General features: G+C 48.5%; 1 protein-coding gene across 4 annotated transcripts in view; it reads left to right on the top strand.

Moving 5' to 3' along the window:
- Window positions 1-540: 540 nt before the first annotated feature.
- The window catches only part of TNFAIP8L1 (TNF alpha induced protein 8 like 1), a 31956-nt gene continuing 8753 nt past the window's right edge, over window positions 541-23743 (top strand). For 2 of the 4 annotated variants that reach the window (XM_027850994.1, XM_027850998.1), the window contains exons 1-2: window positions 678-760; window positions 15623-15702. Coding sequence is in view for 1 of the 4 variants with exons in the window: in XM_027850993.1 (XP_027706794.1) it covers window positions 559-760 (202 nt within the window). In the remaining 3 variants the exon portion in view is untranslated. Of the gene's footprint in view, window positions 761-5354; window positions 5478-15622; window positions 15703-23743 lie in introns of those variants that run through there. The other 2 variants (XM_027850995.1, XM_027850993.1) reach the window with 2 other exon arrangements.

The raw sequence follows: 23743 nt of genomic DNA, 5'->3' as shown, positions 1-23743 counted from the left end.
GATCCAGTATCCATTTCAAATGATGGGGAGCCCCCTACCTCTGGAGGCAAGACCCCTCCGGTTTCTCACAGCTCTGATTGTTGGGAAGTTTTTTCTTCTGTTAAGCAGAAATCTGCCTCTCTACAGCTTCCATCCATCTTTCCTACCCATTTCCTGCTTTCCCTTTGGCCTCTTTGACCTTGGGGATCCGGGATCCGGGATCCAGACCGGGGGTGTTGGCTGACAGGGCTAGGATCAGTCCGTCCTAGCCACACAGACATACACACAAACACATCGACACACTCAATCACACACTCACACACACACCCCTCCCCGGCCTGCGTCCAGCTCGCCTTCCATTGGTCGCTTCGTAGGAAGCTCTGTCGGCAGTTGGCTGGCCCCGCGCTCTCGCCCCGCCCCTCCTGGACTGGCAAACTTTGGCTTGAATTTTCCTCCCTCCTCCCCTCTCCCCTCCTCCTCTCCCCTTCCTTCCCTTTGCCCCCCTTGGCCTCGGCCTCCGGGATCCGGGCGGTGCATGGGGCCCCGGGCCGGGCTGCAGGCGTCCGGCAGCCGACGCACATGCTAGAGGCACGGGCCGAGCCAAGTGTTCCGCTGCCGGGTGCGCTCCGCTGCCATCCCACCTCATCCCTAGCTCCCCGCGTGGGCGCCCAGACCTGGGGCTTCTGGGCAGCGCGTGTCCCCCGCGCTCCAGGCGAGCCTCGGCGGCGACGGCGACTCTCAAAGGGTCCAGGGAGCTCCGTGGAGGCGGACCTGCTGGCAGGTGAGCTCCCCTGCACCTCCGGCGCGGGAAGAGGTGGCGGCAGCGGCACCCCTGGGCCCCCGGAGCCCACGGTCAGGGTGGGAGCGCGAGAATCAAGCTGGGCAGCCCGGGGGGACACGGGGAATTGCGGGGACACGGGTTGGGCACTTTGGCCCAGACCTCCCAAGTCCAAGGCTTCCCTTCTCTCTTTTCCTTGCCCCTCAATCTCAGTCTCTTTCGTCCGCCTCCCTGCCTCCCTCAGTCTCCCCTCTGGGTTTCGCTGTCCATCCACTTCCCTTCCCTTCCCTTCCCTTCCCTTCTCTCTCTCTCTCTTTCTGTCGCTCTTTGTGTGCCTCGCTGCGTGTGTTTCAGTACAAGTCTCCCAGTCTCTTATCTTGGTCTCTCTCTCTGGCTTCCTCCCCAGCCCCCTTCTCTCTCTGTCTCGTTGTCGCCTGGGTTGGAAGGGAGAGGGGGTTCTGGGCTTTGACATGTCCTCCCTTCCTTGATTTGCAGCACAGCCTGCTCTTACTCCTCTGGGTCTGTCGGTCCCTCGGACTCCTGGGTCCTTTTACCCCAAATCAGGAAGGTTGGGGACTGGAGCTGGGGGATGGAGACGGGGCAGGAAGCCAGCCTCTCTCCAGGTAGAGAATCCTTCTCTGGGGCCGATACACTCCAAGGTCTGGTCTCGACCCCAGGGCAAGCTCCCACGCAGTCCCAGTTATCTCCCTAGCTCTGACCTCCTTCACCCTCCACCCCAGACACACCCTGGGGCCAACTTTTGGGCTGGTCCAAAAGAGACAACCTCTTTCCTCTAATTTGCTGACGACCCACCTGCTGTTCTCGTGCTAAGTGCCCTTGGGGGTGAAAAAAATCGCCAAATCAAAGATTTAGAATTGGAAGGGACCTCAAAACCATAGTCCCATGCCTTCTTTTTTACAGACAAGGAAACTTCCCTCCACCTGATGCATATGGGCAAGTAGTACCTAACTTAGAATTTTAGAGAATGAATTGCCTGGGGCACTAAGAGGTTAAGGTGTTACTTGTGATCGTACTTGCTTAGTATGTATAACGAGGAGTCAGGAGACAAACTCAAGTCTTCCTGCTTCCATCACTAGGGCACAACTGTTGCCTCTCATAATACACTATTTTATATAATAAATGCAGGAGAATTGCTGAACCAATGTGCCATTCGGGGTCTTGATGGGGTTAGGGGTTAGGTTATTCCAGCATGGAGAATTGGGGAGGCTTCCTGGAGGAAGTGGTTTCGTCACTATGTAACTTATAAAGGAACTTTAAAGGATGGGCAGGCATTCCACAGATGAAGCTGGGGAGGGAGGGCACTCCAGGTTCAGAGATAACAAAGGGTGCTCTAGACACAGTGAGTAAAGTGGAGAGTGTATTCATGAAAGGGAATAATATGAGAGAAAACTGGAAAAGGGGGGTGGGTGGGGTGCCAGATTATAGAAGGTGGTGAATGCCAGGCAAAGGAGATCAGCTTCACTTGGTTATTTGAGGAGCAGGAAAAAAGTGTGGAAGAAAGTTTCGTCTGGCAGAGCCTTGAAGGACGGATTTTAGAGAGGAGAGGGTGAAGACGAGACCACCTATTAGCAGGCTAGTGTAATAGTGTAGAGCAACTAGGTGATGCCGTGCATTGAGTGCTGGGCCTGGAGTCAGGAAGAACTGAGTTCAAATCCAGCCTCAGATACTTACTAGCTGTGTGGCCCTAGGCAAGTCACTTAACCCTGTTTGCCTCAGTTTCCTCATATGTAAAATATGAGCTGGAGAAGGACATAGTAAACCACTCCAGTATCTTGGCCAGGAAAACCCGGAATGGGGTCATGACAAGTCAGACACGACTGAAAAATGACTGAACAAGTAGCCGTCTATGCAGAGATGGGGGTGGGAATTGAGGGTCTGTACCAACTTAGCAGCCATGGGAATAGATGGGAAAACCAAGGCCACTGAGGGGTGGAGACTCCAGCAGGGTCTAGGAGGCCCTGCTGCTGCTGTTGGAAGGCTAGTATACAAGGCTTCCCCCGGGGGATGGGGATGGCGTGGAACTTGAGAATGGACAGACAGGATTTGAAGAGGTAGAGAGAAGAGGACCTAGAGATAGGGAAGGGAAAACAAGCATGTATTTATATAGCACCTACTATGTGCCTGGCACTGTGCTAAATGCTTTACAAACATTCTCTCCTTAGATCCTCACAACAACCCTGAGAAGCAGGTGCTGTTATTCATTTTACAGTTGGGGAAACTGAGGCAAGGGATTTGCCTACAGTCACACAGCTAATAGTGCCTGAGGTAGATTTTGAACTCAGATCTTCCTGACTCCAGGCCCAGGACTTCATCCACTTCACCACCCAGCTAGAAGAGGGAACGTAAACAAAGACTCGAGGGAGGGCAGAATTCAGAGAGTTCTAGAAGCTCTGGGGAAAGGAAGCTGCTGCTGCTGCTGATAACCCAGCCTGAGCAAGGTCAAGATGCCTTCCTTTAGGTGAAGCCTCTCCCAGTCCTTCCTCCCCAACTGCCCTTGGACAGGTCTCAGGTGCTGCCTTGACTTCTCAGATATTAAATGGGTCATCCAGGGCCTAGCCATAATAATTAGGGCCATAAGGGTGCTTTGAAGTTTCTTGTAAGTGGCTGGGATGAAATGGTATGATGCCAACAGCTTTGACTCCAGTGTCCTCCCCCCTGTCCTGGTAGCACAGTTTGCTCCTGGTTCCCCCATCAGCCCAGACCCACCCCACCCCTCTTGACCCTCAGCCTCCTGCCTTCCTAACCCCAGTGAGGTAGTTAGTGACTGAGCTGGGGTTAGCCATCCTGCTGCTGCCTGTGCTCTGACTCATTTCCTGGCTCGGCTCCGCCTTCTTGTCATTGAGGGCCAGGTGTGAATCTGACGAACTTTCAAGTTGTTGCTTGCTGTGGGCAGAGCCTGAGTAGGTGTCTTCACCTGACACTCCTTTGGGGCCCCAGGATGGGGGTAGTGGCTTAGGAGGGCCCAGATGGGTGAGCTCAGGAAACAGCCAGTGATTGAGGCATCTGCTTCATGAATAACACACTCACACTCCCAACACTCCCTAATATAGCCAAGTCAATGAATCCTACGCTCCAGGGAATTCCCCTATCTGAAAGAACCTAGGAGACTGAACAATGACTTCTGAAATGTTCCTTCCTTCCTCCTTTTTTTCTTCTCCCCCTCCCCACAAGCCCTGAGTTTATCTGATTCCTTTCAGCTATAGAATCATAGAAAGTCAGATCTGAAAAGACCCTTAGAACAGAGAATATCAGAGCTGGGAGGGCCCATAGGACACAATGTCAGAGCTGGAGGCAACCTTAGAACATTCCAAAGCTGGAAAGGGCCTTAGAACAGACAATGTCAGAGCTGAGTCAGGAGCCTTAGAATACAAAATAAAAGCGAGTAAGGGAGGGCCCTTAGAACACAGTGTTAAAGCTGGGAAGAGCCTCAGAACACAGAATATCAGAGCTGAGAGAGGCTTAGAACACAGTGTCAGGGCTGGGAGGGCCCTTAGAACATAGAATGTCAAAGCTGGGAAGAGCCTTACAACACAGAGTATCAGACCTGGGAGGACCCTTAGAACATAGAATGTCAGAGCTGGGAACTTTAGAGTATAGAATGTCAGAACTCAGCCCTTAAAGCTAAATACCATTTAGTCCCTTATTTTACAGATGGGGAAACTGAGGTCCAGAAAGATGAAATGACCTGCCCAAGGTCACATGGGGAATCACTGAGCAGATGGGACTAAGCCAGTGCTCTGAGCTTCTATCCCTGACAGATAGTGCTGTATGAATTATGAGAAGAAAGAACCTAAGCCCCTCATTTCCCCCCACCCCTACCCCTGCCATGAATCCCCAGTCCAGGCTTATAAATGGAGCAGGGAAAGCTAGGATTGTCCCTTAACCATTCAGGGCTGCGGTTGGCACCACCACCCAAACAGCCCTGATTTTCAGGGGGAGGGAAAAAAGGCACAAAAAAGAAAGCACCCCTTTGCCTTGTCAGGGCAGTGAGAGGGCTGGGACATCCTTTCCAATATTTTTCCTGGAGGAAGCCCAAAGCCCACGCTCTGCATCTTTCTCCCTCCCTTCACACCATCTCTAAGGTACAGTCTTTCCTTAGAGACTCACAATATCCTGGAGAAGTTATATCCCCATTTGACAGATGAGGAAACTGAATCCCAGAGAGGAGACTTGCCCACAGAGGGAGTGGCAGACTTGGAGTTAGAACCCAGGTGTCCTGGCTCCCCTCCCAGGCTCTCCTCATTCCTCCCCATTGACCACTGGGCCTTGAGAAGCACATTCCTTAGATCCGGGGGGCCAGTTGAAACAGGAGCTGGGGAGCTATGTCCCTGGAGGCAAACTGCCCCCTACCCTCCTGACCAAGGTGCTGTCATCCCTGGGGCTTTAGAAAAAATGAAAAGAGAGACCCCGCTGCCTCACGGCTCCTGGCAGCCAATGAGCAAACAAGAAATGCCCTGACACATTGGGGAGCAGCTGGGAAATGTTGGAGGAGGGGCCGGCAAAGGTGTAAGCGGCCCCTGCCCGCCGTGCCCATGGCAACGACAAAGAACAAACACCTGTTGCCTGGACAGAACGCCAAGAGTCATTCAAACACTGGGGCTGTTTCCTGATTGCCCCCCAACTACAGCCCCTCACATTTGCAGTCCCCTCAGGGCCAGAGGCCTGGACCATTCCTCAGATGAGTGTTGAGCTGCTGCGGGTGAGTGTGGAAAAGGCTTGGGCGTGTAGGGGCTGTTAGGTGGGAGAGGCAGTAATGGAGCAGAAGGGACCCTGGGCTGGGGGTCAGCCCCTGACCTGCTCCTGGCTCTGCTCCAGCTTGCTGTGCAAGATCCGGAGAAAGTCAGTTCTCCTCTCTGGGCCTCTGTTTTCCTGTCTGTAAAATGAGGGGTTTGGATTAGCCCCAGGGGTTCTTAACCTTCTTCTTGCAGCATAAGATCCCCTTTGGCCAGACTATGGACCCCTTCTCAGAATCATGTTTTTAAATGCATAAAACAGAATACATTGGATTACAAAGGAAACTAAGGCTATTGAAATTGTTATCAGAATATTTTTTTTAAAAACACGTTCACAGGTCCACAAGTTCAGGATTCCTGATCATTAGATGGTCTGTAAAGGCCCTTCCAGCTCTGGTGGTCTCTGTTCTACACCATTTTACCGATGGGTAAACTGAGGCACAGAACGGCAGAGTAACTTTTCCAGAGTCACCCATTAAACCAATCCCAAAGCCAGGCTTAGAACTGGGGCTACTTGACTCCTAGGCCTGCCTCTCCTGGAATGCCTTCCCTGTGTTCTCCGGCCCCTAGAACTTTTGTGTGGTAAATACTTGGTCCCAATAGGTCTCCAGTCTTCTGCCGGAAGAGCTCTTACTCCACTGTCCCGGTAGATTTTCATTTTCTTTCCCCATTGGGTAGAAATGGTTTGGTAACAAGGGAGAATGTATAGAAGTGACTGTGAGAGTCTCCCTGGAAACATAAATTTCAGATGAAAAGAGGTTCTCCTATGTTCTCTAAGGGATCTGCATTCTGGGGGTCCTTCTGTGGTAGATGGGAGGGGAAAAAACTGATCCTGTCCTGCTCCATTTGTGACCTTACAATGGGTCTCTCCTCCTCCTCCTCTGAATGCTTCTTAAGTGTCTGGATTGAGAAAGACCAGGCATTTATTAAGCACCTACTATGTGTCAGGCATTTTGCCAAGCACTTCACAAGTTTTTGTTGTTTAGTCGTTTTCAGTTGTGTCTGACTCCTTGTGACCCGTTTTGGGATTTCCTTGGCAGAGATACTGGAGTGGTTTGCCATTTCCTTCTCTAGCTCATTTGACAGATGAGGAAACTGAGGCAAACAGGGTGGAGTGACTTGCCTAGGGTCACAGAGCTCAGACACAGTAAGTGTCTGAGGCTAGATACGGGTCTCCTGCCTCCAGGCCCAGAGCTCTATCCACTGGACCACCTAGCTGACTCTAGCTGCAGTTGGGTCCTGCCCCCTGCTCCCACAACGAGAGTCCTTAAGATAGCATTCATTATTATGAAAGTTTCTTGGACCTAAAACAAGCCAATCAATGTGGGGTTGGGGGGAGCTCGAGCTTGTATGCGAGGGAATGACTTGCCTGAGACCATGAAGCAGGTAAGCCCGTAAGTAGCAAGGTCAGGATTTGAACCCAGGTATTCCAACACCCAAGTCCAGCGCGCTCCTCTATTCCACAGTGGGGTGCTGGTGGGGAAATAGGACGTGTGTAAGCCACTACAAGAGCAGAGCAGAGTCCTGGCCGGGGTCTTTAGGGAGTTCTCCAGGGGTGTGCCAGTAAATGTTTAACAAGCAGCCCTCTGGAAGGGAAAACGTGTTCATGACACACAGTTTAACCTGCATTATTAACATTATCTCCATCACTTTCTTAAATCTAGACAATCTACAGAACAATAAATCAAACTCTGATCTGTAGCATTTGCTGATTTCTGAGGAGTAAATAAATGTTCATACTAAAAATTTAACTATTGGCTCCAACACAGCCCTAGAATTCTTCATATTGGTCAGAGCTGGTCTTCTTGCCCCAGGAGTGGGAGGAAGAAGAGGCAGAGATGCCCCTTCAGCCTCCTCTATACCTCTGATGAGCTTGGGAGTTGGAGGGGGGAGTGCCTTTTATCGAGACCCCACTCCTGGTGATCAAACTCCTCCTCCTAGTGAGATACACCCTCCCCTCAGTGTGGTGTGGTGGAAAGGGTGATGGACTTAAGAAGGAAGGAACCTCTTACAACATCACTAATGTGAAAATATGTTTAATATGAACGTAAATGTATAGCCTATATCAGATTGTGCGCTCTCTTGGGGAGGGTGGTAGGGAGGAAGGGGGAGAAAAATTGTAAACTCAAAAGCATATGGAAGTGATTGTTGATAAATCAAAATAAATTAATAAAATAAAAAATAAAATAAACAAAAAAAGAAGGAAGGCACCTCAGTCCTACCTCTATTTGCTATGTGACTTTGAACAGATCACGTCCCCTCTAAGCCTCAGTCTTCCAAACTGTAAAATGAGATGATTGGGGTAGACAGGATGCTTAATAATAAAAGTTTTCATTTCCGTAGTGCTTACATACATTATTTCATTTGATCCTTAGATCAGTTCTGTGAGTTAGGTACTATTTTTTTTAACTAGATCTGATTTCATTGGTTAAAAAAGGAACTCCCAGTGAAGAAATTCTCTCCACCAGTGTAGTTTGGCATCTACTCTGCAATGTATGATCTTAGCTGTCTGAGGAATTGAGTGGTGCTGTTATTATCCCCATTTTGCAGATAAGAAAACTGAGGCTCAGGGCAGTCAAGCCACCTGCCCAACACCCCGCAGCTAGTGAGTGTCTGAGGTGGGATTTGAACCCTGGTCGTCATGATTCACTCTAGCCCTCTAAGCTCTGCCATCTGTGATTGTCTAAGTTCTGCTCTGGTACTGGAAAGGGTGTCTGACTGAGCCAATCCAATCAGGTTCTTGGAACGTAGCTAGAGGACCTCCCATGCTTAGCTTGAGGGTGAACCAAAATGGCATGAAATAACTTCAAGTGGCTTATCAGTGAATAGGGGGATGTCTGGGGAGTATGAAGAAATGACATACATGGGGGCAAATGAATTTTGCCTAGTGAGAATTCAAGGAGGAGATCACTTTCCGCTGTTAGGACCCAGGAAGTCTTCATGGAGGAGGGGGCGCCAGAGCTGGGCCTTGAAGGACAGGAAATGTTTCAATGGGCAGAGATGACGGTGTGGAAATGTGGCCTGCACAGATCCAGAGAAGGGGGTAGCTCAAGACCGTTTGACTCTAGGTCTTAGACCAAGTGGTAGGGCTGGGAGGTAGGGGGAACGGACCAAATCCTAGGCTAGCAGAATGGGGCTGGGACAGGTGGAATGGCCCTGACACTTCAGGACCGCCTCGGGCCCCTCGGAGTGAGGGACACGCCCGGTCCTGATCTGCTGGCCTTTACCTCCGTTGGCCTTGATAGGAGCTCTTATTGCCAAGTCTCACCTGACCGTGCAGAAAGAGAAAAGACGGGCCGAGTAGGCCTGGCCAGAGGGCTCAGAGGCGGCCTTCGATGCTTGGGGCCAGAGTATTTGGAAAGTGGGGGCAGAGGACTGAATTTGGTTGTGGTCAGAGATCGGCCTAGCAAGTGCCCTTTCTTCAGGCCTCCCCCACCCTGCTACACCAGCCCATTAATTATTTAAGGTCTTTGGATTACGGCATGAAATATTTATTAAATGGGGGAGCAGGCTGCCTGCCCCTGTGGTGGGCAGAACAGAGAGTGTCCCTCCTCTGGCCTCATGGGTGGACACCTGTGTCCTGGCTCTGCCGCCCCGATTTGTGGTGTGAACTTGGTCAAATCACCTCCCTCTCTGGGCCTCGGTTTCCCCATCTACAAAATGAGGCAGTTGAATAAGACAAAAATAATAAAAATAATGCTGGACTCACAGAGTCAGGAGTCTTAAGCTCCAATCCCATTTTCTGACACTAGCTGGGGAGCTCTCAGAATGTCGTCTCATTTCTGTGAGCCTCAGTTTCCTCACCTGCTGAATGAAGATGATCATGTTTGCAGCCCTCTCCCTTGCTGGAGTTTGTGAGGAAGGTGCTCTCTGTGTATTTTAGTGCTATAGAAATGTGAGTTATTCTTATTATCCGTTTGAGCCCCACCCCAAGTCTCATCCTAGCATGGAGGTGACTCTGAACTCTTGAAAGCTGTGTCAGATAAACCCAAGGCCTGGCAGATAAGCCCACCACCTAGAGAGGCTTCCTGTACTGCCCAGCGATGGCCTGTGGACCTGTCATTTGAGGATGAGGCTGGCTCAATGCAGTGAGGCTCACTCCCAGACTGGGTCCAAGGTGACAGATATTATGACCTTAGTTACTCTGATGAAGTGGGCAGCTAGGGGGCGCCATAGTGCACAAGTGCTGGGTCTGGAGTCAGGAAGACTCGTCTTCCAGAGTTCAAATCTGGCCTCAGACACTTCCTAGCTGTGTGACCCTGGGCAAGTCACTTCACCCTGTTTGCCTCAGTTTCCTCATCTGTAAAATGAACTAGAGAAGGAAATGGCAAACACTCCAGTATCTCTGCCAAGAAAACCCCAAATGGGATCACAAAGGGTCAGACAGGACTGAAACAACTGAACAACACTGTCATGAGCATTACTGAAGAGGGGCTATGACCAGAGGAAATCCTCGATCCTTGAAGCAGTTACTTCTATGATGATTCAGACTCCATGATCCTGCCTTATAGTGATAGCCACTAATAACAAGATTACATGGTGCTTTACGATTTGCAAAACAATTTCCATACATTATTTAATTTGAGCCTCACAACTACCATGTGAGGTAGACACGATGGGATTTATCATCCCCATTTTACAGATGAGGAAACTGAGGCTCGGGTCTAAGTAACTTGTTTATTGTCACACAGCTAGTAAGTGTCAGAGGCTAGATTCCAACCCAGGTCTCGATGCTAACTAAAGCCCACTACCCTATTCATTGTGCCACACTTCCCCCTGGTCTCTATTTGTCCCTTCACCATCCTGGTCACCTTCCTGGATACTTTTTCACTTAATAAATTTTGTTGTTGGGTTTTTTCCCCTTAAGATATGTCACCTAAGGGGCAGTTAGGTGGTGCAGTGGATAGAGCACCGGCCCTGAAGTCAGGAGGACCTGAGTTCAAATCCAACCTCAGACCAAACACTTGACACTTACTAGCTGTGTGACCCTGGGCAAGTCACTTAACTCCAATTGCCCAAAAAAAACCCCAAAAACAAACAAAAAAAAGATATGTCACCTAAAGCTGAACTCAACCCTCCAGATGTGGTCTGACTGGGGTACAGGACATCCTTCCCTGTCCTGGACGCCATGCCTCTCTTAATATGCTATCCAAGATCCCGATAAGTTTTTTGGCTGGCAAATCAACCAGCATATTGAGCTTGCTTCCCACTAAAACCCCCAGAACTTTTTTTAGCCCTGTCTCCCTCCCCAGATTATGTGTGAAGTTGATGTTTTTTTAATCTAAGTTAGTTCCTTTGCCAAGGAATCCAAGTTGTTGGTTACCCAAAGGGTAATGGAGAGTGGCATGATGGGTACAAGAAGGTTGGAGCCTCCAATCTCCAATCTTTGATGTATGGAAGTTATAGCATTAGAGCTCTTTCCAGTGCTGATGTTCTATGTTCTAAGAGTGAGAGCTCCCTGCGGCCAGGGATTCTGTCTTATTCTCACTGGTCTCCCTTACAACATAGCCACATAAACCCAAGGGCCAGGTACACACACAGTAAGTAGGTATTAAGGAAAGAAGGAAGGAAGAATGGAGGGAAGGATGGATGGAAGGAAGGAAAGAAGGAAGGAAGAGAAGGAGAGAGGGAGTGAGGGAGGAAGAAGGAAAGAAGGAGGGAGGCTCTCTATACCAGATGAAAGCTTCCCTTGTACTGAATGCTGGGAATGCTAAGGTTCAGAGCAGGGCACTCACCAATACAGGCATACCTTGTGTATTGCAGGTTTGATTCCAGACCACTGCAATAAAGTGACTATTATAATAAAGAGAGTCACACAAAATTTTTGGTTTCCTAATACATATAAAAGTTATGTTTATACTGTACTGTAGTCTATTAAGTGTGCAATAGTACTATGTCTGAAAAGCCAACGTACCTACCTTAATTAAAAATACTTTATTGCTAAAAAATGCTAACCATTATCTGGGCCTTCAGTGAGTCATAATCTTTTTGCTGGTAGAGGGTCTTGCCTCGATGCTGATGGCTGCTGACTGATCAAGGTAATGGTTGCTGAAAGTTGGGGTGGCTGTGGCAGTTTCTTAAGATAAGACAACATTGAACTTTGCCACATCAGTTGACTCTTCCTTTCACTTGAACACTTGAAGACCATTGTAGGGTCATTAATTAGCCTAATTTCAATATTGTGTCTCAGGGAATAGGGAGGCCAGAGGAGAGGGAGAGAGAACAGCTGGCTGGTGGAGCAGCCAGAACACACACACCATTTCCCAATTATGTTCTCTGTCTCATATGGTCATCGTTCATGGCCCCCAAAACAATTACAATAGTAACATCAAAGATCCCTGATGACAGATCACCCTAACAGATATAGTAATAATGAAAAAGTGTGAAATATTGTGAGAGTTACCAAAATGTGACACAGAAACATGATGTGAGCACATGTTGTTGGGAAAATGGTGCTGATAAGCTTTCTCAACACAGGGTTGCTACAAACCTTAATTTAAAAAAAAAATAGCAATATCTGTGAAGCACAATAAAATGAGGCGTGTCTCTATTAGAAAGGGCTCCTGACTCAGCAGAAGGTTGGTGCCCAAGGATGGGTTCAGCTCCTGTTTCTCTTGAAGAGTTTTCATGAGAAGAGTTCCTGGCATGGTAACCTGGGACCACCAGGTGCCAGGACGAGTCAGGTTCCTTGTTTGGGACAGTGTCAGGCTCTAGTGGTCAATACAGAGATTGTGGCCAGTTCCATGGCACTGGAGAAGGCACATATAATTTACTTGGAATCCTGTGGTCAAAGCTGGACTCAGTCTCAGAGATTAAGCCAAATGAAGGGACATTGGCCATGTGTTCACAGTCCTAGGGGAAAGTCTAGACACCCAGGTGGCCTAGTGTAGGACTGGCTAGAGTGACCATTCAGAAGCCTACATCGAGGTTAAGGTAACAGTGGTGACTAAGGAGTAGATCAGGTGGTAGGTTCAGAAGCCCAGGCCAAGGCAGTAGCAAAGCCTGAAAAGGATAGGTCATAGTGTCCAGATTCCCTGGTTAGGGCCAGAGTTAGCATCTGGAGGTTCAGTCAGGAGTAAAGCCCAAGAAACCAAGTATGGGTTGAGATTTAGATTCCAAAGGAGGCAGGGAAGTAGCCAAAGAATAGAGACCAAGACGGAGAATAGCAGGGTCTGTCTATGTACAACACACCGAGGACTCTAGGCATAGGATCTAGACCCTAATCTGCTAGATAATTGATCTAGGACTGGAAGAAACTTCAGAGGCTGCTAGTTCAACCACCTCACTTTACAGATGAGGAAACTGGGGCCCAGGGAGTTTAACTGAAGACAGTCTTGTTTACCCTGGTTTGTCTACAGGTGCGCTATTCCCCAATGCATTATAGCGGTGTGGTAAAAGAGGGCGAAACACTGGGGACCCTCCCGGTCCAGTTTCTGAGCGCAGGGCCATCAGTGGCCCAGCTGCAACGTAGGCAAGGTTTGTCCTGGCAACAAGGTATTGCAGTAGACCACCGACACTAGCTGTGTGACCCTGGGCCAATCATTTAACCTCTGCTTGCCTCGGTTTCCTCAACTGTAAAATGGAGATAACAGTACCTACATTCCAGGGTTGTGAGGATCCAATGAGAAAATAATGCACATGCTTGGCACTTAGTAGGTGCTATATAAATGTTAGTTGTTGTTGTTGCTAGTGTCCTTGGGCTGCCCAGACCCTGATCATTATGCCTTTTCATTCTGTGTTGATGTCCCTCCTCCATATGGCCCAGTTCCTCCATGTCTCTTTCCTGCTTTCAGACAAAGCCAGATAGAAGCATTGAACTTGAACACTAAAGTCTTTGGTTCCAGTCCAGCCATTGACTCACCACATGACCTTGGACAGAACCCTGTGCTAGGTGAGAGCTACAAAGTTTAGATAGGATTCGGTCTTTGCCCTAAGGGAGCTTCTAATCTAGTGATGTCACTTCCTGTCACTGGAAGACTTTGGTCAAAAGCTGGACCATCACTTGGCAGGGATGTTTCAGAAGAGATCCCTGTTCAGGCATTGGTTTGACCTGATGGCCAAGCAAGGTTGCCTTCCGGCTCTGAGATTCTGTGACATTCTAAGTTCTGTGTTCTAATACTCCTCCCAGCTCTCATGATCTATGTTTTGTGGCCTTATAAAGTTTGAGGCAAAGGGGGCAGCTAGGTGGCACAGTGGATAGAGTGCCGGCCCTGGATTCAGGAGTTCCCTGAGTTCAAATCCGGCCTCAGACACACAACACTTACTAGCTGTGTGACCCCAGGCAAGTCACTTAACCACCATTGCCCAACCGAAAAACAAAAACAAAAACAAAAAAAAGTTCTAGGCAAGAAGCTGTGATGGGGCATGCAGCAGGGAGAGTAACGGGTCTCCCGATCAATTCCACTTTGTAGTTATCAGCCTGATCAACCTAACCTTTGAACTTGACTGGAACTCTCCCTTAGCTTAGCACCTCCTCCACCAAAGAGCTTGACCAGTCAGCAAACAAGGAAAATTGGCTGCTGGGGCATTTGTCATGAAGAAAGAAATAGAGATGTGGGATTCAATGCAATGAGAGTGTTTGGTCATCCAAACTAAGGAAGCAAGCTTGAAACGCACATCCTTTGTCCTTTGGTGGAGGCTGATAGGAGGAGGTGACTCCTACCCTAAGTGGGGTACAGGCTCAGAGTTGAGTGTCTAGCAGGTGGCAATGGATGCCAATGAACCTCCACTCTTTCTCCCTTGGTCCCCCAGTTCCCAAGGTCATTGGTGAGATGGGTGACTATGTTTGAGGTCCAGTCTGGGGTCAGGTTCATGAGAGTCAGAGTTGGGCACAAGAGTGCCCAGCTTGGGTGCCAGCTACCGAACAAAGCAACTCCCAGTCCTGGCCTCCCTGAAACTTGGCTGGCTTGTGTGGCTGTGGGTGGAGGAGGGTGGCCCTGGTGCTTGCCCTCTGAGTCTCTGGTGCCTCCTTGACTGCCAAAGCTCAGTGCATGAGCTCTGCCTCCTGTTGTAGAATATTCCTCTGAGGTGGAAACAGGCTGCATACTGGAACAGGAAGGAAACCGCTGGTTTATTCTGGTCTCTTGCTGGCTCCTCAGGGACCAGAAACATCTCCGCTTGTTGATAAGGAGTTTCTGGGTAGAACAATGGGATGGGGAATGGGGGAGGGGCAGGAGGAGGAGAGGGGAGATCATAGAGTTTAGAGGTAGAACTAGAATTTTGAACCATTTTACAGATGTGAAAATTGGGGCTCAGGGAAGGGGAGTCACCCAGCTGGTTCTCTGAGGCTGTGTCCAGTCCCATTTCTATTAAACCACAGGGGCTACAATAAGGATGGTTGACAAGAAAGCTGAACACACTCTCTGGGGCCCTCCTTAAACCCTGCCTAGCCTGGCATCTTGAAGGGATGGGCTTGGGGCAGCAAGGTTGAGCTGGGTTAGGAGACAAAAGTTGTCTGAGTAAAGCCCCACAGGGCATACCTTTTCTTTCCTTCCAACCTGAATCGTACCAACTACAGAACAGTGGAGCAAGAATGGGGCTTGGTAGCAAAGGAAGCCCACCTGGGCCCTGGGCCAAAACGGCAAGTGGGCTTCCATCCATTTCATCAAGCATTTATTAAAGTGCCTACTGGGTGCTCTAGACACCGGAGTTGCCAAGACAAAAGCAGAACACTTCCTGCCCTCTAGTTGCTTATAATCTTAATGTGTGAACATGCACAGAGAAGCAAATCCACGTCATCTCAGCTCTGATCCTTGCTACTTTGAGCAGCTCTAGACCCCAGGTTCTTAATAATAATGGCTAACATTTATATATAGCACCTACTTTATGCAGGCACACTCTGCTAAGCACTTTACAAGTATTTTATTTGCTCCTTACACAACACTGGGAGGTAGGTGCTTTTACTATCCCCATTTTACAGATGAGGAAACTGAAACCATTCAAGTAACTTGCCCAAGGGCCACATAATAAGTATCTGAGGTTGGATTTGACCTTGGGTCTTCCTAACCCGAGGCCTAGTGCTCTATTACTGCATCACCTAGCTGCCAGTTTCTTGCTCTCTAAAATGAGGGGCTCAGACTTAAGCTTTCCATCTATACATTTGTGATCCTAGGGAGAAAGCAGTCCTAACTGGGGGCCGAGGTGGGGGAAAGACCAGTGGATGTCAGCACCTTCATTGAGTCTTGGAGGAAGGTAAGAATTCTTTAATTGCTCTAAAGCACTTTACATTATTTCATTTGATTTTTTAAAAAAAGTTTTATTGACACCTTTCATGACGGCTCCTTAGTCATTTCTAGGTCTCCTTTGGTTCTAAGATGTAGAAATGAGGAGGAAATGCATTCCAGGCATGGGTCACAACCTTTGCAAAGACATGGAGGCAGAATAAAGGAATTAGTTAAAGGAATAGGGCGGGGTAGGGGAACCTGCAACCTTGAGGCTGCATGTGGCCTTCTAGATCCTTAAGTGTGGCCTTTTGACAAATCCAAATTTTATGGAATAAATTTTATAGAACACATGGATTCTATAAAATTTGGATTCAATACAAAGGTCACACTGAAGGACCTAGAAGGCCACACGTGGCCTCAAGGCTGTAGGTTCCCCACCCCTGGAACAGTTTGGCTGGAATGAAGAATTCATGAAGGACAGCGATGTGAAAGAAAACTGGAGAGGAAGGGTCAAGCCACGCTCTGGAGGCCCTTCGATGCCAAGCTGAGGAGGCTGTATTTTGCAATAGAAAGACATTGAAGCTTCTTAAGTAGGGGAAGAGATTATTTTGGCATCTGTGTAAAGGATGCACTGGAGAGGGGAGAGATCTCTGGGAGATCAATGAGTAGAGGTGATGAAGGCCTCAACAAGGGAAGTAGCCATAGAAACGGAGAGGAGTCACATGTAAGAGATGTTTTGGAGAGATGACTGGTTGGATGGAGGGGCAAGGAAGAGGGAGGTTATGTGTGGGCTTGTAAGTCTAGGCCGCTAGAGAAACGTGGTGCTGCCTTTGACAGAAATAGGCAAGTCTGGAGGAGAATCGGTTTCAGAAGGGAAGATAATGAATTCTGTTTGAGGCATATTGAATTTCAGCTGCTGCGGGTTGAGATGTCTAGCAAGCAAGTTGGTGATACATTATTGGAGTTCAAGAAAGAGTTGAGGGTTGGATAAATAAATTTGGTAGTTATCTGCCTAGGGGCAATCTTGAACCTACAGGAGCAGAGAAATTACCAAGAAATAGTGCAGAGAGAGAAGAAAAAAATGGTCTGGAACAGACTTTTGGGGGACTTTTATAGTTAGGAGTAGAAATGGATGGTGATATGGCGAGGGAGACTGAGAAGGAACAGTTGGAGAGGTAACAGAATGAAGAGGGTACAGTGTCTCAGAAGTCAAAAGAAGAGAGAATATACCAGATGGGGGTTGGTGCTTGACAGTGTTCAAACTAAGGGTGGTCAAGGAGCATGAGGACTGAAGAAAAGCCCTTGCATTTGGCTGTCAAGAGAGCCTTGGCAAACTGGGAGGGAGACGTTTCAGTCAATCGGTGGGGTAGGAAGCCAGACTTCGAGGTGCTGAGAAATCAGTGGATGGTAAGGATGGTAAGAAGCTCACAAGTGGCTTCTTCTAGGTGTCCGGCTATAAAAGGGAAAGCTATAGGATGCTCTGGAGTGGATGGGAGGGTCAAGTGAAGGATTGTTGTTTCTGAAAAAATGTAGAAGACTGAGGTATGTATGTATGCAGAGCCAAGAGATAAGGAGAGATTGGAAATGAGAAAAAGGAAAACATTGGAAGGGTAAGCTCCCACAGGAGACTGGAAGGGCTGGGATCAGGGGTCACAAGTATTTGTTTGCTCTGTCTAAAAGCCAGCCCACCAGTGTCACAGGCTGAAGCAAAGGAGGAAAGAACAAGGGATGATTAGAGGGGTTTGGAGGTGGGGGAATAAGGGGAAAGAGAGAGTTCACAGTGGATAACCTTTTTCTCAGCAAAGTGGAAGTGAGGTAGGTCCTCCTCATAGAGAAATGGGGGAATTGATAGTTTTGAGAGGTTCTGGAGAGAAGAGTTTTGGAAGAATTGCTGCAGAGAGTTTAAGAGAAAAATCAAGGAAGATTAAAAAAGAATGCCTGTGCAACAGTTGAAATTAGATAAATTTCTAGAGTTTTGAGTTGGCACAGTTGTCTCTTGGCAACAGTAAAAGTTGCCGCTTCCTCCAGGGGCATTCACCAGAGAATGAGTAGGAGTGGAGAAGGCAGATAGTGGGGATAACCCAGGGCTGGGGTTTGACAAAGTGTAAGGGGCCATAGGACGAGGCAGGAAGAGGGTTGAAGTGGGGAGTGGAGGGAATGGCAGTGCATGATAGAATGGGTCAGCCTGGAAGGAAGAAAGTGAAGCCTGAGCGTGAGTGTCAGATTGGGAGGATAAGGAAGGATGATGGGACTGCAGGTCACAATGAGGTCAAAGAATAGGTTTAGCTTAACTTGGGGACTTGGTTTTAATACGTTTCAATTCCTGTATTTCAATATATTTGGTTTCCTTTGTAATTTTACATATTTTTATGCATTTAAAGACATTATTCTGAAAAGGGGTCCAGAGGATACACATGCAAAAAAAAAAAAAGGCTATGGACCCCTGGTTTAAAAAGAGTGAGATAGAGATGGAGGAATAGATGCCTAGAATCAGAGAGAGGACTTTGGGAGGGCAGGATGGTGGATGGAGCCCAGGCATGGGTGATGGCGAGAGCTCAGGTGGCTACTAATAGGTCTATCGAACTCTCCAAGTATGAGGGCAAGGGTGAAGTTGGAGAGAAGACTGTGGACCAGGTACTTGTCCTGAAGGAAGGGGGTGCTGCCACAAGGACCTGGCGTGGGTAGTCTGTGGAGCAAGCCTTAAAGGAGGAGAGGTTGTGTTGTGATGATGGTGGTAGAGAAAAAGTCAAGAGTGACAATGAGGATCACAGAATGTGCCTTCTCCTCCTTCTCTTCTCAGTCCAGTGTGGTGGGAGGCTGGGGGGGGACATATGATGGAAGGAGGAACATCTATTATTGGTGAGACCAGTGAATACATGAAAAAACAGATGAGAGCTGAAAGAGACCTCTGAAATCATGTAGTCCAACCTTACCTCTCTTTCCCATTTTACAGTTAAGGAAACTGAGGCCCTGAGAGGTTTAAGTGATTTGTCCAGGGTCACAGGGCAGTAATTAGCAAAGTCAGGATTTGAACTCAGGTCCTCTGGCTCCAAAATCTACTGCTCTTACCTCTGTACCATGATGCCCTGAGAAAACAAACAAGTGTGAGGAAGAGGTCTAGGGTGGAGGAGGGTTTGTTAATGACTGAGCAGAAGAGGCGAGGGACGGGGTAGAGGGAAGGCTGAGCTTGATGGTGACGAGAGATCCAACGGTGGTAGCAGGTGTGGATTTTTGCCTCAGAAGGCAGTGATTCTGAATCACAGGGATTCAGAGGGAGGAGGAAGTGGGAGTTTTCTAGCCACAGAATGGGGGAAGCACTAGCTGAGTCAAGCTCCCACAGGAGGGGAGGCTGTGATGACAAAGGGCAGAAGTCTGGCTCTCCTCAAACACCAGGGAAGAAGGGCCAGAGCCAGTGAGGAGATCAGGTTGGACAGATGGGTCAGGATCCTCTGGACACTGACTGGACTCACACTTGGCACTTTGCCTCCTTCCAACATGGCAGCCAATGACACCCAGAAGATCTCCTTCCTGTGACACATGTGCTTGGCTTCTGGTCGGGCCCCGTGTCCAAGGCCCTGATCCTGGAGCAGGTCCTGGCTAGCCAGAGGCCCAGCATCTAGGCACTCATGGCCTCTGGATGGATATCTGAGCCGCTGTTGCTTCAGATCTTACAGAGAAGCAAGGCAGAGTAAACATCCCTTCCACACGCCGCATACAGAAGTAGGTTTAGGGGTGAGGAAGTCTCCAAATCCAGCTCCTAAGGGGGAATGAAGTTAGAGCCCCACTCTTCCCGGTTCAGTGACAGAGAAAGGGCTCTGGGTAGGACCCATGGCCCCCATCACCCTGGGGGCTCAGTCATAATGGACAGTCACGCCACAGTCCTCCCAGGGTAGGACCTGCCTTCATGCATGGTGGGAGGCTGTGGAACAGTGAGGGTCTGAGAAGGGCCAGGGCTGGAACATCCATCCTTACTGGGCAAGTGATGACAGATCAGCCCTGAGATCCCTGGTTCCCTGATGGGTAAGTGGCCATGCTCCACTGGCGTTGCATATGCTTCAGTAACATTGCTTGCAAGGGCCTGGGCCTCAGCTGCTGAGTACCACGGTAGAGTATTAGCCCTAAAAGGACCAGCTCAGCCCCAGTGAAAGGTAGGATGGGAAAGTGTGGCATACCAGGCTCAAGGAAGGACATATTGAGTGCCTACTATGTGTCAGGCACTATGTATTTTACAAATATTATCTCATTTATTCCTCACGACAACCATGCAATGAAGGTACTATTATGATCTCCATTTTACAGTGAGGAAACTGAGGCAAACAGAGGTAAAATGACTTGCCCAGGATCACACAGCCAATAAGTATCTGAGGCCAGATTAGAAAAGGATGCCACATTTGGAGTCCTGGGATCTCCATTAAGGTCCTATCTTTCCCACTTACTAATTAAGTAACCTAGGCAAATCACTTTCCTTCTGGATGCCTCAGTTTCCTCATCTGTAAAATAGAGGTGATCATACTCACACTAGCTATTTCAAAGGGTTGTGGTAACGATCCGTGAGATAATATACATACGGTGCTTTGTAAATCCCAAAAGTCACAAAGTAAATGTGAGTTGTTATAATTATGTAATTATTACAAAACAATAAAAAAAACACCTCATATGTCTCTAGTGCTTTAAAGTTTACAGAATGTCTTCCTTATAATCACCCTGTGAGGGGTGTGGTGTAAGGATTATCATCCCCATTTTATAGATGAGGAAACTGAACCTTCCCAAAGTAAAATGACTTAGCCAGGATTACACAGCTAGTAAGTGTGAGAGCTTACACCCATATTTCCTGACTGGTTTCAGTGTTTCTTTTTTTTTTTTTTTTCCATTTCTTTATGTTGGAGAAGGAGGGGGCATTGGGCTAGAGGATTAGGGTGGGGTTGAATTGCGGAGGATCTCCAAGCCCAGGCTTCCCAAGTTTGCATTTTATTTGGCTGTGAGGGACCACAGGAAGCTCTCCCTCAGGGGAATGCTGGAGAGGAAAAGATGGCCTGCCATGAGATGTCATGGTATGCAAGCCCCATCCAGCCCTCTTTAGGCAGGCAGAGGCGGGTAGCAGGAGTAAGTCAGCCTCTAACGCTCAGACAAAGGTGCGCTTTGTTACAGCCAAATAACGCAGGGTCTCTGGAGAGCAGAAGGCGGCCCACGTGGCCATCACACATGCCGTCCCCTTCCTACAGCATGAACTGGGAGGATTGTCAAGGGCGGGGGTGTGAGGGACTGGGGCAGAGAAGGCCCTTGATTTATGGAGCTGTTAGGCCTTCCCCTCCCCAAATCTCCAAGCATGGAAAAGTGAAGAGGATACTTCAACTTTGCCCCATTTAGTCTTACCTCCCCAACTGGGCTCTGAGCTCCTCAAAGGCAGGGACCAAGAAACAGGGGCCTGCCTCGGTTGAACACTGAGTCAAGGAGCTCTTGCGATCTTCCCTTTTCACTCAGGAGAGCAACACACCTTCTGCTGTCTCTGTGGGCTGTGGTGTGAAGAGCTCTGGGCTTGGGGTCAGGAGCCCTGGCTTCCAATCCCATTTAACTAGCTGTGTGACCACCTCTAAGCAGGTCACTCAGTCTCTCCTGAGTCCCTGGCAGTGTAAAATGAAGACTAAATATTTGCCCTTCCAGATTCCCATGCATTATGTAAGCCACAATCATAGAATGTTGGAGCTGGAAGACACCTTCGAGCCTGTCTATTGCAACACCCCCAATCTCACATTTAGATGAGGAGAATGAGGCTCAGAGGAAGAAAGAGACCCACTCATGAAGTCAGAACTCAAACCTGATCTTTTTTTTTTAAGGCAATTGGGGTTAAGTGACTTGCCCAGGGTCACACAGCTAGTAAGTGTCAAGTGTTTGGTCTGAGGCCGCATTTGAACTCAGGTCCTCCTGACTTCAGGGCCGGTGCTCTATCCACTGTGCCACCTAGCTGCCCTACCATCAATCAAACCTGATCTTCCGGCTGGCTCCAGAGCCATGACTTCCCAGCCCTCCCCACTTGCATCCCTACCTCTTCACATTTTTCTGGAGCACTCTGGACCTCTCCTTTGCCGCTATTACCTTCTACTTGGTATCATTTCTGTACATGTCTTGTTAAAATATTAGAGTATAGTGGAATTACATGAATAGATGTTCCTTTTAGTTCAAGGGTTCTAACCTGGGGTCCACAGTCACCCCCTCCCCCGTTTGTGAACTTAAATGGGAAAAAAAATAGACCTTTATTTTCACTAAGCTTTGGTTTCTTTTCGTCATCCTATATATTTCATTTTATGCATTTAAAAATGTCATCTGAGGAGGGGTCCATAGGCTTGCCCAGACTGACCACCCAACTCCACCCCCAGGGCTCTTCCCATTGCACCACGCTGTCTCTCTGTGAGTTCTTTTCTGTTGTTGTTATAATTATCATTATTACTTAGCGGTAGGAAGGACAAAGGAGAATAAGAACCAGTGCTTGCTTTCAGGGAGTTCACAGTCATGGGGAGACCAACCAGGTAAGTGTAGGAAGAGGCAGAATAGACCAGCTAATATCTGTGTGGCGCTTTAAGGTTTGCTAAGGCCTTCGCAAATATTGTCTCATTTGACTCTCACAACAACCTTAGGAAGTAGGTTATTATTAGCCCCATTTTACAGATGAGGAAACTGAGGCAGAGAGGAAGTGACTTACTCAGGGTCACACATCTAGTTATCGTCTGAGGTTAAATTTGGAAGTAGGCCTTCCTGACTGCAGGCCCAACAGTTTATCCATCAGGCCATCAAAAAGGTAAAAATAGGAGAGGTTTCCAGAGTTGGAGACAAGGGTGAAAGAGGCGTTATGAGGCTAACAGGGATTCCTAAACCAACTTAGTGAATGGCATAGAAAGTTCAGACTGTATGATTTGAGCTAGGTCTTGAAGGATGGCTTTTCAGAGTCAGCAACAAGGAGGGCAGAGGCCTCTGAACTGGCATAAGCAGGAGCCTGGCTGGTGCAGCAAGCACAGAGTGTTTTCAAGTAGCGGTGAATAGACCCAGTAGTTTAATGCAAGGAGAGGTGGATGGAGGAGGGCCTTGGATGCCAGGCTGAAGAATTTGTTTTTCATCTTGAAAGCAATGGGAGACACTAAATACTTTGATCAGAGAAGTGGCTTGTCAGAGATGACAGGTGGGGCTGAGGCAGGAAGGTAAGGATATAGCGAGAGGAAGAAAACACCGGAGATAGCAGAAGAGCCCAAAGGGTTTTGGTAAACACCTGGGGTGTGTCTGTGGGTGTCTGTGGTGTGGGTGTGGGTGATTGGTGGGTGGGTGTGTATGTGAAGGGCGTAGGGGGGGTGAGTTTTGTGGTGGGTGTGTAGTGTGTGTGTGTGTGTGTGTGTGTGTGCGCGTGCATGTGCTCGTGTGCTCGTGTGCTGGAGTGAGGTCCCCCTTTCCTGGAGGTCTTCAGCAAAGGCAGGATAATTACTTGACTGGACAGTGAAGTGGGGTGGTGACGTTTTAAAACAGGAACACCTGAGTTTGAATCCCACCTCAGACTTCATCTGTTGGACCCTGGGAGAGTCACTTAAGTCACTCTCTGGGCCTCAGTTTTTTCATCTGTAAAATGGACACAGTAGCCCCTACCTTACCCAGGGTTGCTGTGAGGATCGAATGAGATGATACACGAAAGCACTTTGTAAACCTGAAAACGTTATTATGAGCGTTAGTTGTTGTTGTCATTATTATATGGTCGGGAGGAATCTTGGATGGCTCTGGGTTTGGCCAGATGGCCTTTGAAGTCCCTTCTAAGCCTGTGATTCTGAGGCTAAGAAGCCAGTTAAGAGCTGCTGGGAAACAAGACGCTAAGCTCAACAGTGATCTGACGTACAGAGAGGGCTGGGGACAGCCGTGAGAAGGGCTGCGAAGGAAAGAATCGAAATGGAAGGATGGAGAGGACTGTGGGAATGAGGAGTGGAGGACTAGAACAGGGAGAGCCATTAGAACATGAGTGTCAGGTCTGGGAGGGCCCTTACAAGAACACAGGATGTCAAAGGTGGGAGGGCCCTTAGGACACAGGATGTCAAAGG

The sequence above is a fragment of the Vombatus ursinus genome, unplaced genomic scaffold (assembly GCF_900497805.2).
Source record: "Vombatus ursinus unplaced genomic scaffold, bare-nosed wombat genome assembly UNPS02009173.1, whole genome shotgun sequence".
In the NCBI taxonomy this organism is placed as follows: domain Eukaryota; kingdom Metazoa; phylum Chordata; class Mammalia; order Diprotodontia; family Vombatidae; genus Vombatus; species Vombatus ursinus.
Note: the sequence above shows the minus strand (reverse complement) of the source record. Positions and strands in the feature narration are given on the sequence as shown.